Raw genomic sequence first — 14,251 nt, 5'->3', positions numbered from 1 at the left:
TTAATAAAATCGAGTTACTAATCTAATAAGCAACAACAACCAGAAATTAAATTCATTATAAACACCTTGAAAATTTTAGTTACAAAAATAAATGAGCAAGGCTCCGATACCGCTGTTGGGTTTTGGAAAGTCCGACTTTTCGCGGAACAAAACCCGACCCCAAGACCTGCTCACAATTAATATAACTAAAAGACATAAATAACAAGATAAAGTGAAAAGACCATCTTACCCATGACGCGTACTTTGCTCGTTCGACAAGCTCTTACATCGAAAGTCGAGTCTCACAAGCGCGTAGACCTCCAACGATAGTCCACCCGCAACCACGATCCGAACGGTCTCTAACTCGGAGTTTAGCCGAGTTCGGACCAAAAACAACTACTCGAGTTATGTGAACTTAAAGGTTTTTTCACTATTATGGAGATGCCTTTTTGAGTTCCAACTCAACTGGAATTCTCAAGTCCCAATACATGGGTATTTATAGAGAATTCCAAGAAACATTCCACTCTCCCATCAATGTGGGAGAGTTGGTAAAAATCAATTTTCCATTTAATTTTTAAATCAAAATAAAAGAAAATATCAACGCAATAATTAATCAACAAGTGGCAACAAGGAAGGAGAGGGTAGGTGAGGACCACAAGGGGAGGGGACCATTTCCTTCCTCCCCAAAATTCCCCAAACCGCCACACTCAAGCCACCCGAGCCAACCACGCCGCGCCACGTGGCACCCAGCCTTGGGCACCAAGGCGCGCCTAGCTGGCGGCCTGATGCCTTGCTGGGCCTGCTGCGTGTGGGCTGGTCGAAGCCTCGGCCCAGCAAGCCACGCACATATGCGAGCTGCTGGGCGAGGCCTATTGCTAGCATGCTAGCGCGCTGCTGCGCATGCTAATATGCCTGCTAGCATTAGCGTGCTAGCACCATTTGTCCCTAGCACTCGTTTTGCACGGGGCATTCCGATGCTAGGGGTATTTTGGTAATTGTTGATTAATTAATTGATTTTTAACGTCTCGTCTTTTATTTATTCGGCTCGACTTGTGACGCTCGATCTAGACGCTCCTAGCTCGATTTCCAACGTCAATGTTCATAAAACTCGAGCGACTCATTAATTCCTTCCGAATTAATTCGTTGTGTCGGATCGTTAGTTGCTTGGGTGTGACCCAAAGGGTTCAGTCAAGATTAAGCTGTAATATTAATTATACATTAATATTACTGATCGGAAGCGGCCTCCAACTAGGCATTCCGATCACTTGACCTCACTGAATAATTAGCTTTCTAATAATTTCGGACCCTCTATCGAAATAATACACTTGTTCGGAGGACACCATTCCTATCAGTTAAAAATGGTTGGGTCAGAATTTTAACCAAATTTGTCTTTATAAGTTGCTAAAACAAAAATAAAAAGGAAAAAAAGATTATTAGAAGAAAAATTTGTCAAAAATAAGCTAACCTTTGTGCAATTACTCAAAATAAGTTACTTTTTTATTAACCGAAAATAAGTCGATCTTTGTAGGATATTTTCACAAATGAGTCATGACTTGTTAGCCTTGGAGATAACCTGTTGCTTAGGTTAAGTATTCCCATGTGTTCTAATGTTATTGGTTAATAAAGTTTAAAATTTTTAATCCAAATTAATTGTTTAATTAATTTTTTATGTTAATTTTTTTAAAAATATTCTTGCCCTCACAGTACCCCACCCCTCGCTAGCCGCCGCCGATTCAACCGTCACCAACCGTCGGCCCTTTTCTCTCTCTCCCCTCCCACCAACACCTCTATTCCTCGTCCATTTGTCTCTTTTTTTAAGCTTTTCAGGTTGGGTTGATTTGGGGTGTGCGTTGGGTTTTCGATGGTCAGGAGTGGGTCTCGGTTGATTTCGGTACACATGGGCGTTAAGAAAGGAGGCAGAGAAAGTGGTTTATCGGTGTCTAGGAAGGGGAAGAGATCAAAATGGCTTAGGGATAAAGATGAGAGGGGAGAGAAAGAACGGGAAGTTGCATGCGGCGGTGGCGGGAATCCATACTTCTCTACTATGAGATTCCTTACCAATCCATTCCAACTTGATAAACCATACACCCCTAACAGAATGGATTGTGAACCTTAGGGGGAGGAGTGGGTTTGGGGAAGAGTTAGAATCCCTAGGGTATGAGATTTCATTAATTAAAACCTCAATCAAACAAAAAAGGGTTTTTTTATGTAATAATCCTGTTAATTTCATTTTTCTACGTTGTGCCCCAACATATATCACTTTCTACACTGTAACCCCAAGATAGATTTTGTTTCCATACAGTAACCTTGCTTTTATCCCGCCATTAAAAATTCCGTTAGTGGGGGCCCACTATCAATTTATTAATATTTTTTTTATCAATTTGTGCGTTGGAAAATGTTGGGTGTAAGGTTTTGGGGGCTATTTTGGCCCATAAGGAACCAAATTGAACTCAGATTTCACAAAAAAATAACGTAAATGCCTCGTTTTGCGTATTAAAACGTGAACACGTAAAATGAGACATTTCCTAATAAGCAAAACGAGACATTTAAATTATTTTTTGCCACTGAGCTCAATTTGGACCCTTAAGGTCTCAAATAGCCCCCAAAACCTTAAATGGAACATTTTCCAACGCATAAATAGATTAAAAAAATATATTAATAAATGGAGAGGGAGCCCCACTAACGGGATTTTTAACGGCAGGATAACAACAAGGTTACCGTATGGAAACAAAATATATATTTAGATTACAGAGTGGAAAGTGATATGTTGGGATACCACGTAGAAAAGTGAAATAAACAGGGTTACTATATAGAAAAGCCCAACAAAAAACTAAATAGAAATATTTTAACTCAATTCCAACCCATTCCAAATGATCCAACCAAACAACCCCTTATTAAAGTATAAAATCCATTTTAACAATAAAACTAAACAACTTTGAGTTAGTATGGGTTTTAGAATCCATACCTTTCCAATATGAGATTTCATACCAATCCATCCCAATTTGATGAACCAAACACCTCCTTAGAGTCCTAAAGAATAGTGTCCATGTGATCCCCACACGCCAGGTTGAATATAAACTAAAATTGAGGCATCTATTGTTGCCACACCTAATACTTTTTATAAACATAATATCACCAGCTTTTAATATCATGATTTAACAAAGGAAAATTTATTTTTAATAATTTCAACTTTGTGCGATTTTCTACCAATAAAAACAATTTTTTGATTATTATGGAATAACTTTAGGGTGCATTATCTTTTGTTAGGCACAACTAGTTAACAACTTATCAATAACCTATTAAACTAGGTTACCTAAACATGTGCCAACATGTGATTGGTCCGAAAAATGATAATTATAATAATAATAATACTTTTTTTTTTTTTTTTTGGTTTTTTTTTGGTTGGGGGGGGGGGGGGGTGGGGAGGTCAATCTAAAACAGATGAAGTATGATTTTAGTACTAGTAAGGAGAAAGTAGAGAAACAAATTCTTAAATGTTCCCGAGCACACCAATAGCTTGGTGTACCTATGTAGGCGAGAACCCAGGAAAAAGGCAGGGTGCTCCCAATGCGTGCTAATGTGTGGCAAATTTACAAATCTCATGGGGTTTGGCTACCAACCATGAGTCCATTGTGCTTGAAATAATGTATTCTAAACCTGAAAAAGATGGTAATTCTAAACCAATTAGTTATCAAATGTAGGTTCATTTAGTTGAGAAATAAGGAATATATAACAATTTAAGATTCCAATTTACCAAAACTAGAAAAACCAATTAAACATACCCTCAATAAGAAAATTTTCACTGCAATCTTTGTGGTCTTCTTGTTAGCAACTCGGACAACTAATCCTAGCAACAGCGCTATTTGTTTGAGTATTGTGAGAGGTAATCCACTACCTCAGCTGCAGATTCATAAGCACCCTCTATACATCGCCCCAATGCAACACCTGAAACATAGTTGCCACCAAGAAACAATCCCTTGAACCCAGCATCAGTTAGAGCTGCTTTTGCAGCATCAAGTAGATCAAAGTGGCCAATCAAAAATTGTGGAATTGCTTGGGGCCATACTCTCACGCCCAAAACCCGGGGATCTTTTGCATTAGGATTTATGAGAATTTTTCTCAAGTCCTTGTCAACTGCCCCAGCAAGTTCATCTTGCGTCTGCATGGTTAGAAATTTTCCAAGGAAAATTAATATAAAAGCTCAATAGAGCAAACACATCAACAAATCAAAAAGCAAATCCAGCTTGTGTGAGCTTATTAGTGAGCTCAAGGAACCAAAATAATGCCGCCTAAGTTGTGATGCTTTACCCAAGGCAATTATCATATTTCTATAATTTTGGATTAGAACCATACGAGACAGTAGTTCCTGATAAATTACTTGCCTTGTGTAATATACTAGGGTTTGTAGAACCTCCAATGTAACTCAAAATTAAGGTCCAACCAGGTGGTGCTCGACCAGGGAAAAGCGATGAACTATAAATTGATCCTGTCAAGTCATATCAAAATTAAATGTTACCTTAGTGATGCAATCCTACAAAAAGAATCACTCTCAACAAATAAAATGCAGTTGAATAGGAGTATATACCCAAGGTTTCAACACCCTGACTGCGGGGATGCAATTGCCCAAATCCTTGAAGTTTACCATCAATCAAACACTCTGATCTAATTGCTTCATTAGGATAAGAAAGTGACACAGCTGCAACTGGTGGATAGTAGAACTTTGCAAGTGATTCTGCAGCAACATCCTGTGCAAAAAATGTAGTACTATTGATTGAATTCAGTGATCAATACACCAAATTAAAGAACAAATGCAAGAAATATAACAGCACACAAATGCAGTAGCAGCTACCATTACCTGTTCCCATCTGAAAACATCTCTATCGAGTATATTTACAGGAATGAGTCGTAAAATGTACCATGGTTTTCAGAATTTAGAGTTCACCACATTAATTAGCGAGATTGCTATGGGAGATCAGAGTAGTGAAGAGTATTTTTTTTTACCCCATCTCCCCGATCGAGTGAAATTGCCCATAGTAAACTCGTATTTTCTTCAAAGAATTTGAGGCTTCAGTTTGCGGCCGATCGGGCAACTTTTCCTTGGTGAGTTGATGGGGTTGGGTGATGGCTTGGTTACAAATTTCTCCAACGTTCCTTGTGATTAATAAAATTAATCTTGACTATTCAATTGTAATTCAAGGGCGGTTAGCAAGAGTTATCTAGGGTAGTACTAGCCAGCTATAAAAGTAAGAGCAAATTTTGCCTACGTTTATACTATGAAACTCTCTCTAACTAGCATCTTTGTGAGCTTCTCTTATATTTCTTTATGACAATTCAATATTCAATATAACTTCGTGTACAAACTGAAGATTAAGGACCTTAATTCAATAAGCTTTGTGATTATTAAATCAAGTTTTTATCTATTGTCTATGGTTTCTTTGACGGTTCATACAACAAACACCCCCCCCCCCCTCTTTCCCCCAAAATACCAGCAGGTGGGAAATTCCTGGAAGATAATTACCAAGATCTATGTAACCTTGGCTCGGGAAGAAATGCACAATGTAGGTAAAGATCTGAGTGTCCAATATGGTAATTCCAAAGAATTGGGGACACAGGGACTCTATACTGATACAAATGTATGAAAATATGGCCAGTGACAACCTTATTTTTAGGTGGGTTGTTTGAAAAGTCAACTTAAATTCATTAGTAGACATTAAAATTAATTCAGTCAATTTAAAGATTTATTAGGAGTGATAATGGAGATAATGTAATAGACTACTAATCTGACTTGTATTTCTGATTTAACTAGGCTAATAAATAAAGATTAAAGCGTGAGTCTTTGACTGATAATGGCAAAAATTTGGACACAAATGGATAGGTTAATTTGAGGCTATTACTCTCTTGATAACTTTAGGTTATCACTCTTAGTAACTTGAGGTTACTACTCTCAACATATTTCCTCACAATTCACATAATCGCCTACTGCCTTCACTACTACACTACATATACTAAAGCCACATTACAAAACATAAACCTAATATTAATTGTTCTTGTCCTCTACTGCTGCAATACAGAACCAGGAATCAGTCCCATGCTCCCCTTCTCCTTAGTGTTTTCTTAATTGCTTTTGTCCTCTAGTGTTGTGTGCTACTGTGTTCCTTATTAGCTCAGTGGTGGTAGACACCTGTCTATAACAGATAACTATTTTGTTCTTTAGTAATCTAATCATGCAAGATTAGATTGGGAATTTGAAGACTTTAATTTGATTTTAATAACAAAAAATATTTTCTACGTTCACGAGGGATTGGGTAATGGGGAAGGAGTTTCCTTTTTATATGGTTTTCAAAAACATTTTGGGGCCCTATAGGTCTGGACCACCCAATAGCCCTAAGGAGACAATACCTTAGATTGTGAAGAGATTGGAATGAGGTTGTACAAGAGATATAAGTGTGATTCATAGGACTTTGTACACGGAAAATCCTCAAGATAAGGGAGCATCTTTATCAGTCAAAGTGTACTAAGGATATGGTTTGTTTTACAATTAGCAATGGAGGTAGTTGCGCTAATGTAGCTTCAACTCTTCAAGGGATATGGTAAAGAAGTTGGGAAATTGGGATTGCCCACTCAAACTAATCCTTTACAGTTGACGTTTTCTATAGGGAGGTTCACATACATTCACCTTTGTGACACTGTCCCAATGGATGCATGCAAATTGTTACTTTGAAGAACATGACAGTTTTACAAAAATAAGGTTATACATTATAGGGAATTTAATACATACCAATTTGAGAAGATTAGGTTAGATCCAATGACACCTCAAGATATGACGAGACAAAGAAAACCAGCTGAATCTGACATGTAGTTATGTCGTTCTATTAAGAAAACTTTCAAGAAGCACAAGACATAAATGGCTTTTAGGACACATATGCCTCATGTTTGTTTGAGGTCTAACTTGGATCAATGGAAAAATCAACCACAAAGAAGAATTTGATATGGAATTATAAAGGTCATCTAGGGTATCTTAATATTTAGTTTATTTTTATCAAATATATGTGAGCCCAAATTATAAGGGACGTAGGATTTTATTCAAGTAGGATATTTGTAGGAAAGTTGCATGGTTTTATTTATTTTTAAGAGTAGAATTTACATGTGAAAAATATACTATATTTATAGCAATTAGGAAACCTAGTTAATGACCTACATAGGATCTAAGGTTGTAATGATTTATTTGGGTAGTTTCAAGTTATCATAAAATCTTGAGTAAATTTGTGATATGCATGTTCATAAGAATAAAAGAGATTATTTTCATCCCAAATTTGTAGCCTGAGTAATTTGGTTTTCAAGTTTTTGTTAACTTAGAGATTCTTATCCATAACAGCAATAAATGTAGAATGTTGCCTACTTCAATAGTTTTCTACATGATTTTTGGGAATGGGTTGTCTATGAAAATTATAATCACTTAAACTATTTTACCGAGGATTATACTTCTTAGAATTTATATTACATATTTCCTCTAATCTATAAATATTGCAACAACTACCATTTTAGGAAGTTCAACAAATATTTCAACATTGACCTATTTACACATGTTTTCTCTCTTTTTCTCTCCTTATCACATGGGTCCCTATCTTTATTCTCTCTATCTCTCTCCTCTTCTTAAAACTTGTATGCCATTTCCATGTTGCAATATTTGGGGAACAAAGGAAGTATTTTTTTTACCTTATATAATAAGTTAATAGCTTAACTATACCATTTGTAGGAGTGACATGCTTAATAGCCTCAGTAACATCACTTTTAATACTTACATTTCTTTATTTATTTCTACTTTGTAAATTAGAAAGGGGGGTAGACATATATTAACCTTTCACTTCTTTTGCTAAAATTTTAAACTATCACTTGAATATTACCTAGCAAAATGGAATATTATTGTTGCACAACTTAGTATTATATACAAGAAACTTTATTTAAATAGGTCAGTTTCTTTCTGTGCCTAGTAAGATGGTTTTGTGTAGTTGATGATAGACAACTAACACTTGTAGCACATACAAGGATTTTCTTGTATATCCTTTCTTATTTTCTTGAATCAAACCTCTAAATATCCAAATTTTCTAATAGCAATCTTCATTTGAAAGGCAAAGGTCCCTCTTAGGCAAGATCATTTATATGCTCTTTAGAAAAGTTTAGAATTGGCCATCTCAACTAAAAACTATTTGTTTTTTAAGTCTGATAGCAACTCACATTCATGTGTTTCCATCACTATGAAATGGATTGTTACTTGAGGAAATGATTTTTGTTGGGTAAAGAGAATTGGGTTTCTTTGTTAAATACACGATGGCAACCTTTGGAAGTACATGGCTGAGCCAAAACATTTAGGGCTTTCAAAGATTAATCAAACAGGGATAGATTGGGCAAAATATTAAATTCGTCCATATTTACCTAGTTAGTACATTCATATATATCTACCTAGTCAGTACACTCATCAACATCTACCTAGTGAGGGCAATCACATTGTCCTAATGAAACTAAATCAATAATATAAATAAATAAATAAAATCCTATATAAACATACGAGGAAAGCTCAGGTCAATGTTCTAAACAATTCTAAGTGGTGGAAAATTTTTCATTTGATTTTCTATAGTGACCTATTTAAATTGTTTTATTTATAATTATTAAAAAAAATTTATAATAAAATACATAAAGGAAAGAAGAGCTGGAAATAAATGGTGATTTTAAATAAGGACTTAAAAAAGGAATGCAAGAAACAACATATTAAGCGGTGGAAGTAGAGAATCTATACTTCGGAAAGAGAAGTACTAAGCAAAATGGCAGATAAGGGAAAGCCCAAAACAATTTATTCTAAAAATTTTATAGTCCTAAATTTTAAAAAAAAAAAATTGACGGTATACTTTTAATGGTTTAGCAAAATAATGGCACAATAGTGGATTAAACAATAAAAAAAAAAGAGTTATTAATAGATTGATTTTATTAAAAAAAAAATGGTAAAAACACCAACTTTGCCCGATTTAAGATCCCAACTTTGGATTATTATGTAATATGTAGCTAACTGAACTTTTGGAGTATTCGCTTTCTTTGGGCCTATTGATAACCAACTTAATAGGTAAACTTGCTACGTGTCACTCTATAATCTCAACATATTTGTTCAAGGCTTCAGGCTTTTCAGAGACAAATATTCCTAACCTTTTAGACATAATAATCTAAAGAGTAAGACACTTACTAAGAACACGGCCAAGTGAGACTATCACGTCAAACAATCTGAAAAGCAATGTCAACACAAAATTATAATACTTACTGAAAGCGGATGAAGGAGGCTACTTGCAATATGTGATGGGACAGTCATCACAACACTTTTGGTCCGTACAAAAACCAGTCCATCTGGTGTTTCATAAGTCAGATTATATTCTCCATTTGGCAACTTAACAATACTAGAAAGGGTCCATGATAATTTCACTTTGCTGCCAAGCCTGCAAATAAATATAAAGTTAATATGTCAAGCAAAAAATTGAGCACAAGAAAAAAAATCCAAACATAAAAGCAGAGACTGTTGCATATGCAGTATCCTTCCTGACTGCCAATTTAACTACTTCGTGTCTTAGAGAACACATTTCAAGGTAAAAAAAAAAACCTTTCGGAAATGGCTGTAGGCAACATAGTGAGTCCTTTCCTAAAGGATCCAACTGTCTGGCCCTTTGGTTTAGGGAGGCGCCTGCAACATGATGTGACTTTGGATGATAAGAGGCACCACTACTGGAAAAAGAGACTCACACCTTAAAGGTCTATGAGCCAGGACAAGAGGAGAAAAAAAGAAGCGTCATTACGGATCTCGAGGTGGCTTTGGAGTGTTCTTTCTTTCCTGGATTGTTTTGAGGGTACCGCCAATGATACTACCACCCTTTTGCTCCAAGATCCAAACTTTGCCAAAAGCAGCTTTCATACTCAACTTGGAAGGATCGCCAGCATACACGCCTGAGCAAATAAAAATAGGAGTCAGTGACAGAGCAAAGACCTATCAAAGCTTCTTGAGGTTGGTGTCAAATATCTGATCTTACATCCTATCCTTCGGTACAGAAACTGAAAAGAAAATTAAGTGTTTCACATCAAAATTAATGATACATTTATGAAAAATTTATTTCATATATAACAACATGAATAAAGTGTATGGTTGCCTCAATAAAATCTTTAGTGAAGAGTATAGATGAGATTAAAATGATACTTTTCTACCTCCATGTATAATTTTTTTTTTTTAAATTAGTTTACTTTTTCCAACAAGTTACAATATGGTTGATTAAATACCTATGGCACTAGTAAGCAAGGATTTCTTGTACAAATTAAAACTGGATCTATCATGTATTCAGCTAACTCTTTCTTCTGTGCAACTGTTTAACCAAGGACATGAATAACATTGTTTCACACTCACTTAAAGTGTAATAATTCCTCTACCCCTTCCTCCTCCGTTGTCTCTTCTTTTTCTCTTATGACCAATTAAATCTATAGAGTGAGCGAATAAGTGTTTACAAGAAAGAGAAAAGCAAGACTTGAACCTGAACAAAAGGGTTCAATCAAGCGTTCAAATACTTCATCGCCCAGATTACGACGGACAAAATCTTCAACAGATTCCTCGTGAGCCTGTCAATTTTTCACAAAGGGTAGAAGTTGAATAAGAATTCAAAAGGACTGGTACAAAAAATGTGGAAATTACAGTAAAGAGGAGGACAAAACTGGAGGAGAAGGACGTAAGCCAAGAGCACCGAGTCCAGCCCTAATCTTGCCAGGGAAGCTCATAAGGTCAAAGAAAGGGAGGTCAGTGGGCTTGGACGGTACAGGCCTCAATTTGCCATTCCACAACACAAAACGAGGGGCGTTAGGATCTCCAAACACCAATTCATCTTTCAATCCACTGTCAACCTGTTCCCATTGATTTAATCAATCAACCAATTTATAATTAGTAATACTAACATTTACAGAAGGGAGAGAGACAACCCAAAAAATACACAGACTTACAGCCATGGTAAGCACTGCATCAGATGGCTGGAAGCTGTTAGGTCCCTCTTCCCAGATATAGCCATCGGCCTCCACAGTAGTGATGTTTCCACCAACTCGATCTTTAGCCTCCGTGACAATGAAATTTGGGGAGCGGGAGGAGTATTTTGTAGAGAGAGCTTGTGCAATGCCAAGACCACTGATTCCACCACCCACAATCACACAGTCAAGTACTTCAGCGCCATCGATTCCAACAGTAGCCGTGTTTGTGTTCTGGTAATTGGCTGCTGAATTTGAGGTCGAGACTGTGGAGCAACAGATAATGTTGTTGGTAGCATTATTCTGTGAATTTCCACGTCGTCTTCGAAATGAGAAAGATGAAATTGGAATAGTGATGCGGTTGTTCCTACTATAAGATAAAGACATAGCGGATTGAGGCAGACAGTGGGCAATGGTGCTCGAAAACATCATTCCGGTCATCTCTCTGCCTAAAATCTGATCAGATATTTATATTACAAAGTAATGTAACAATACATTATGGAAAAAAAAAAAAAAAAAAAAAAGGTTCTGCAACACATTAGCAACCAAATTCGATTCAATTATCAAATTAAGCTCGAAAAATCACATAATATTAGGGAAAAAGGCACGTTTGATTCAATTATCAAATTAACCTCATATTTTAGCAACCAAATTCGATTCAAAAATCAAATTAAGCTCGAAGAATCACATAATGTTGGGAGAAAGGCACGTTTGATTCAAGTATCAAATTAACCTCATATTTTAACAACCAAATTCGATTTAATTATCAAATTAAGCTCGAAAAATCACATAATTCTAGGGAGAAAAAGCACAATAGATTCAATTATCTAATTAGGCTTGTATTTTTCTTCTCTAGCAACAAAATTGCTCGTTTTGACCTTTCATAACATTAGCAATTATAACTTACAATTCAATTCAATTCAATTAAATTAAATTAAATTAGATGAACTGAACTTGATATGCGATGATTACAAAAAGAAACAACTTACCTCAGAAGCTGCTTTAATGAGGGATAAAAATAAAAATATCAGAATGCGGCTCAATGGAGAACGTGGAGTGCGCAACAATGGGAAACTGGGGGAGATAGGGAGGAGGAGAACGGATAGGTCTGCCTCAGATAAATTCATTTTTTTTTTTTTTTTTTCATAAAATACAAGTTTATAACGGTAAAATCCAAGTTTATCTCTCACATACTAACATAAATATGTCAATGGTCCTGTTTGGGAGAAAGCTGAAAGCTGAAAGCTGATTGAGTTAGCTGATTTTGACTAGCTGATTTTACTAACTTATTGTATTAACTCATTATATAAAAGTGTTTGGTAAATAGCTGATAGCTTAAAGGTGTTAGAGTATATGAAATGACCAATAAGCTAATTGTAGGGTAGGTAGTTTAGATAGGATTTTAAATTAAATGAGGTTATAAGTGTCATTTCACAATAATTAATGAATAAGCTAATTGAAAAAGCTCCTAAAATGAGCTTTTTCAAAAAGAGCTTATTTAGTGGAATAAGCTCTTTCAATAAGCTTACTACCAAACACTTGTATTAGCTTATTTGACTAGTTAATCAGCTAAAGTTAGTCAAATAAGCTAATATACCCCCAATAAGCTTTCTTCCAAACATGGCCGATGTATTTCACCTCAAAATATAAAAATTTTCTTTTATTTTTGAAGTAATAAAATTGAAATAGTAAATTGACACAAATATCAATACATAAAGATGTATGAAGAGATAAACTGAAATGTTAATCTCAAATATTAACTAGGGCTCCTTTGTTTATAACCGAAATAAATAGTTTTTGTTTATTATGAGTACATGTCATTTTTGTAAATTAATCACATATTTTTCATTAATCAATCAAACAATAACTATATACTAAAAAACACACCAGCAATGACACGTGTCATCTTTTGGTGTGTGTCCTTATTATATTTTTTAAAAAAAAATTACAAAAATTGATAGAAAATATATGCATATATTTTCTTCCAAAATTTAGGAAAAAAAATCATAAAATAATATATTTACCAACATAGATATCTAACCATATTTTTATATACATTCCCTTATAAGCAATTACTTTTTAATGTACAATGATTATTTATAATATAGTAAAAAATCATGAATATATATCTTTCAAACTAACATAATTGGTGAATGAAAAATTATCAAATATAAAATAAAAAATAATATGCCATCATGGTTTAAAATAGAAGAAAGCTTGAATAAAAAAAACATGTAGTCATAAAGGATTAAAAAAATATATTTTAAGTTGCTTGATTTGGGATAAAATAAGAACTAGATTTTGAACCAAATTGTTTATTATATTTAAATATAATTTTAAATTAGTGAAAAACCATGCATGGCACGGGATCTAACCTAATTCATTAACTAGTCTTCTGGCCCATGCAATGCACGGCTTGTTCATAGAAAATTGCATTGAGAGATGAGTGAGAAAATACCAATAAATAATTATGAGTGTAATATGTAAATGAATACATAATCAAAGAAATAAAAATTTTGGGACTTTAATTGAAATGATACTTAATAGAAAGAAGATGGAGGGACTAAAATCAAAGAGAGAAATTAAAAAGGTTGAATTAAAGAGGGGAGATGAAGATGAAGTGTTTGATGAAGGAGTTAAGAAAAATTGTATAATCAAAAATAAAAAATGTTATACGACATGTGGCACGTTGAGTTGAAGAAAAAGGTTGGGAAATGTAATAGAATAATGACACATGTTTTTATTGGTTTGCTTTTTTAAATACTAAGTATAGATATAGATAATAGCGGGTCTTATAGTTGATGATGACTAGATAATGTTTTTGATTTATTTACCAAAATGTTATGTAATATACAAAAATTGTTTATCTCGGTGATAAACTTGGACATCCTCATTCAAGTTTATAATTTACATAATCAGTTGTCGTTTTGGTGAGTTTTTTTTTGTATAAAAAAATAAAAAAAAATAAAAAAATAGATGAAATGACAAATTTAGCCATGGAAGATGCAAGATCCTTCATGTCTAGACTCATCAGCGGTTCAAATGGCTCCTCTATATCCTGCAATACAATCATTAAACAAAACCATGTGATACATTTGTACTAATAAAATATTTGAGTTATTTAAAACAACATTGCAGGCACGCTTACCTCGAGACGGATTAAAACCTTTTGAACATCACCATCACAACATATTTCAAAGTGCCCTTTAATTGGCTTATACTGAATAATAAGTCAAAA

General features: G+C 34.5%; 1 protein-coding gene across 3 annotated transcripts; it reads right to left on the bottom strand.

Moving 5' to 3' along the window:
* Positions 1-3,431: 3,431 nt before the first annotated feature.
* Positions 3,432-12,167, bottom strand: LOC145572304 (protoporphyrinogen oxidase 1, chloroplastic-like). Of its 3 annotated transcripts, none has more exons than XM_081631294.1 (11): positions 12,003-12,167; positions 10,996-11,469; positions 10,714-10,899; positions 10,536-10,620; positions 9,813-9,960; positions 9,620-9,700; positions 9,287-9,458; positions 4,565-4,724; positions 4,362-4,465; positions 3,762-4,138; positions 3,432-3,636 (listed from the first exon to the last, which is right to left on the bottom strand). In XM_081631294.1, exons 1-10 carry the CDS (start codon positions 12,138-12,140, stop codon positions 3,839-3,841), a joined length of 1,848 nt encoding a protein of 615 aa, XP_081487420.1. In that variant the 5' UTR covers positions 12,141-12,167; the 3' UTR covers positions 3,432-3,636; positions 3,762-3,838. The 3 variants fall into 3 exon arrangements, with proteins under 3 accessions (XP_081487420.1, XP_081487421.1, XP_081487422.1); XM_081631295.1 differs by having other exon boundaries at positions 10,996-11,462; positions 12,003-12,140; XM_081631296.1 differs by having other exon boundaries at positions 10,996-11,458; positions 12,003-12,122.
* Positions 12,168-14,251: the final 2,084 nt, after the last annotated feature.

Source organism: Chenopodium album, chromosome 12 (assembly GCF_948465745.1).
Source record: "Chenopodium album chromosome 12, dcCheAlbu1.1, whole genome shotgun sequence".
Taxonomy (NCBI): Eukaryota; Viridiplantae; Streptophyta; class Magnoliopsida; order Caryophyllales; family Amaranthaceae; genus Chenopodium; species Chenopodium album.
The sequence above is the reverse complement of the archived record's forward strand: the minus strand, read 5'-3'. Positions and strand labels throughout refer to the sequence as shown.

Excerpts from the sequence above, each read along its gene's own strand:
- LOC145572304 (XM_081631294.1), bottom strand. The coding sequence starts at position 12,140 with ATGAATTTATCTGAGGCAGACCTATCCGTTCTCCTCCTCCCTATCTCC. Across the intron at positions 10,621-10,713 it reads GCTTACGTCCTTCTCCTCCA|GCTCACGAGGAATCTGTTGA; the intron begins GTTTTGTCCTCC and ends AAAAATTGACAG. Across the intron at positions 4,139-4,361 it reads ACCCTAGTATATTACACAAG|ACGCAAGATGAACTTGCTGG; the intron begins GCAAGTAATTTA and ends CTAACCATGCAG.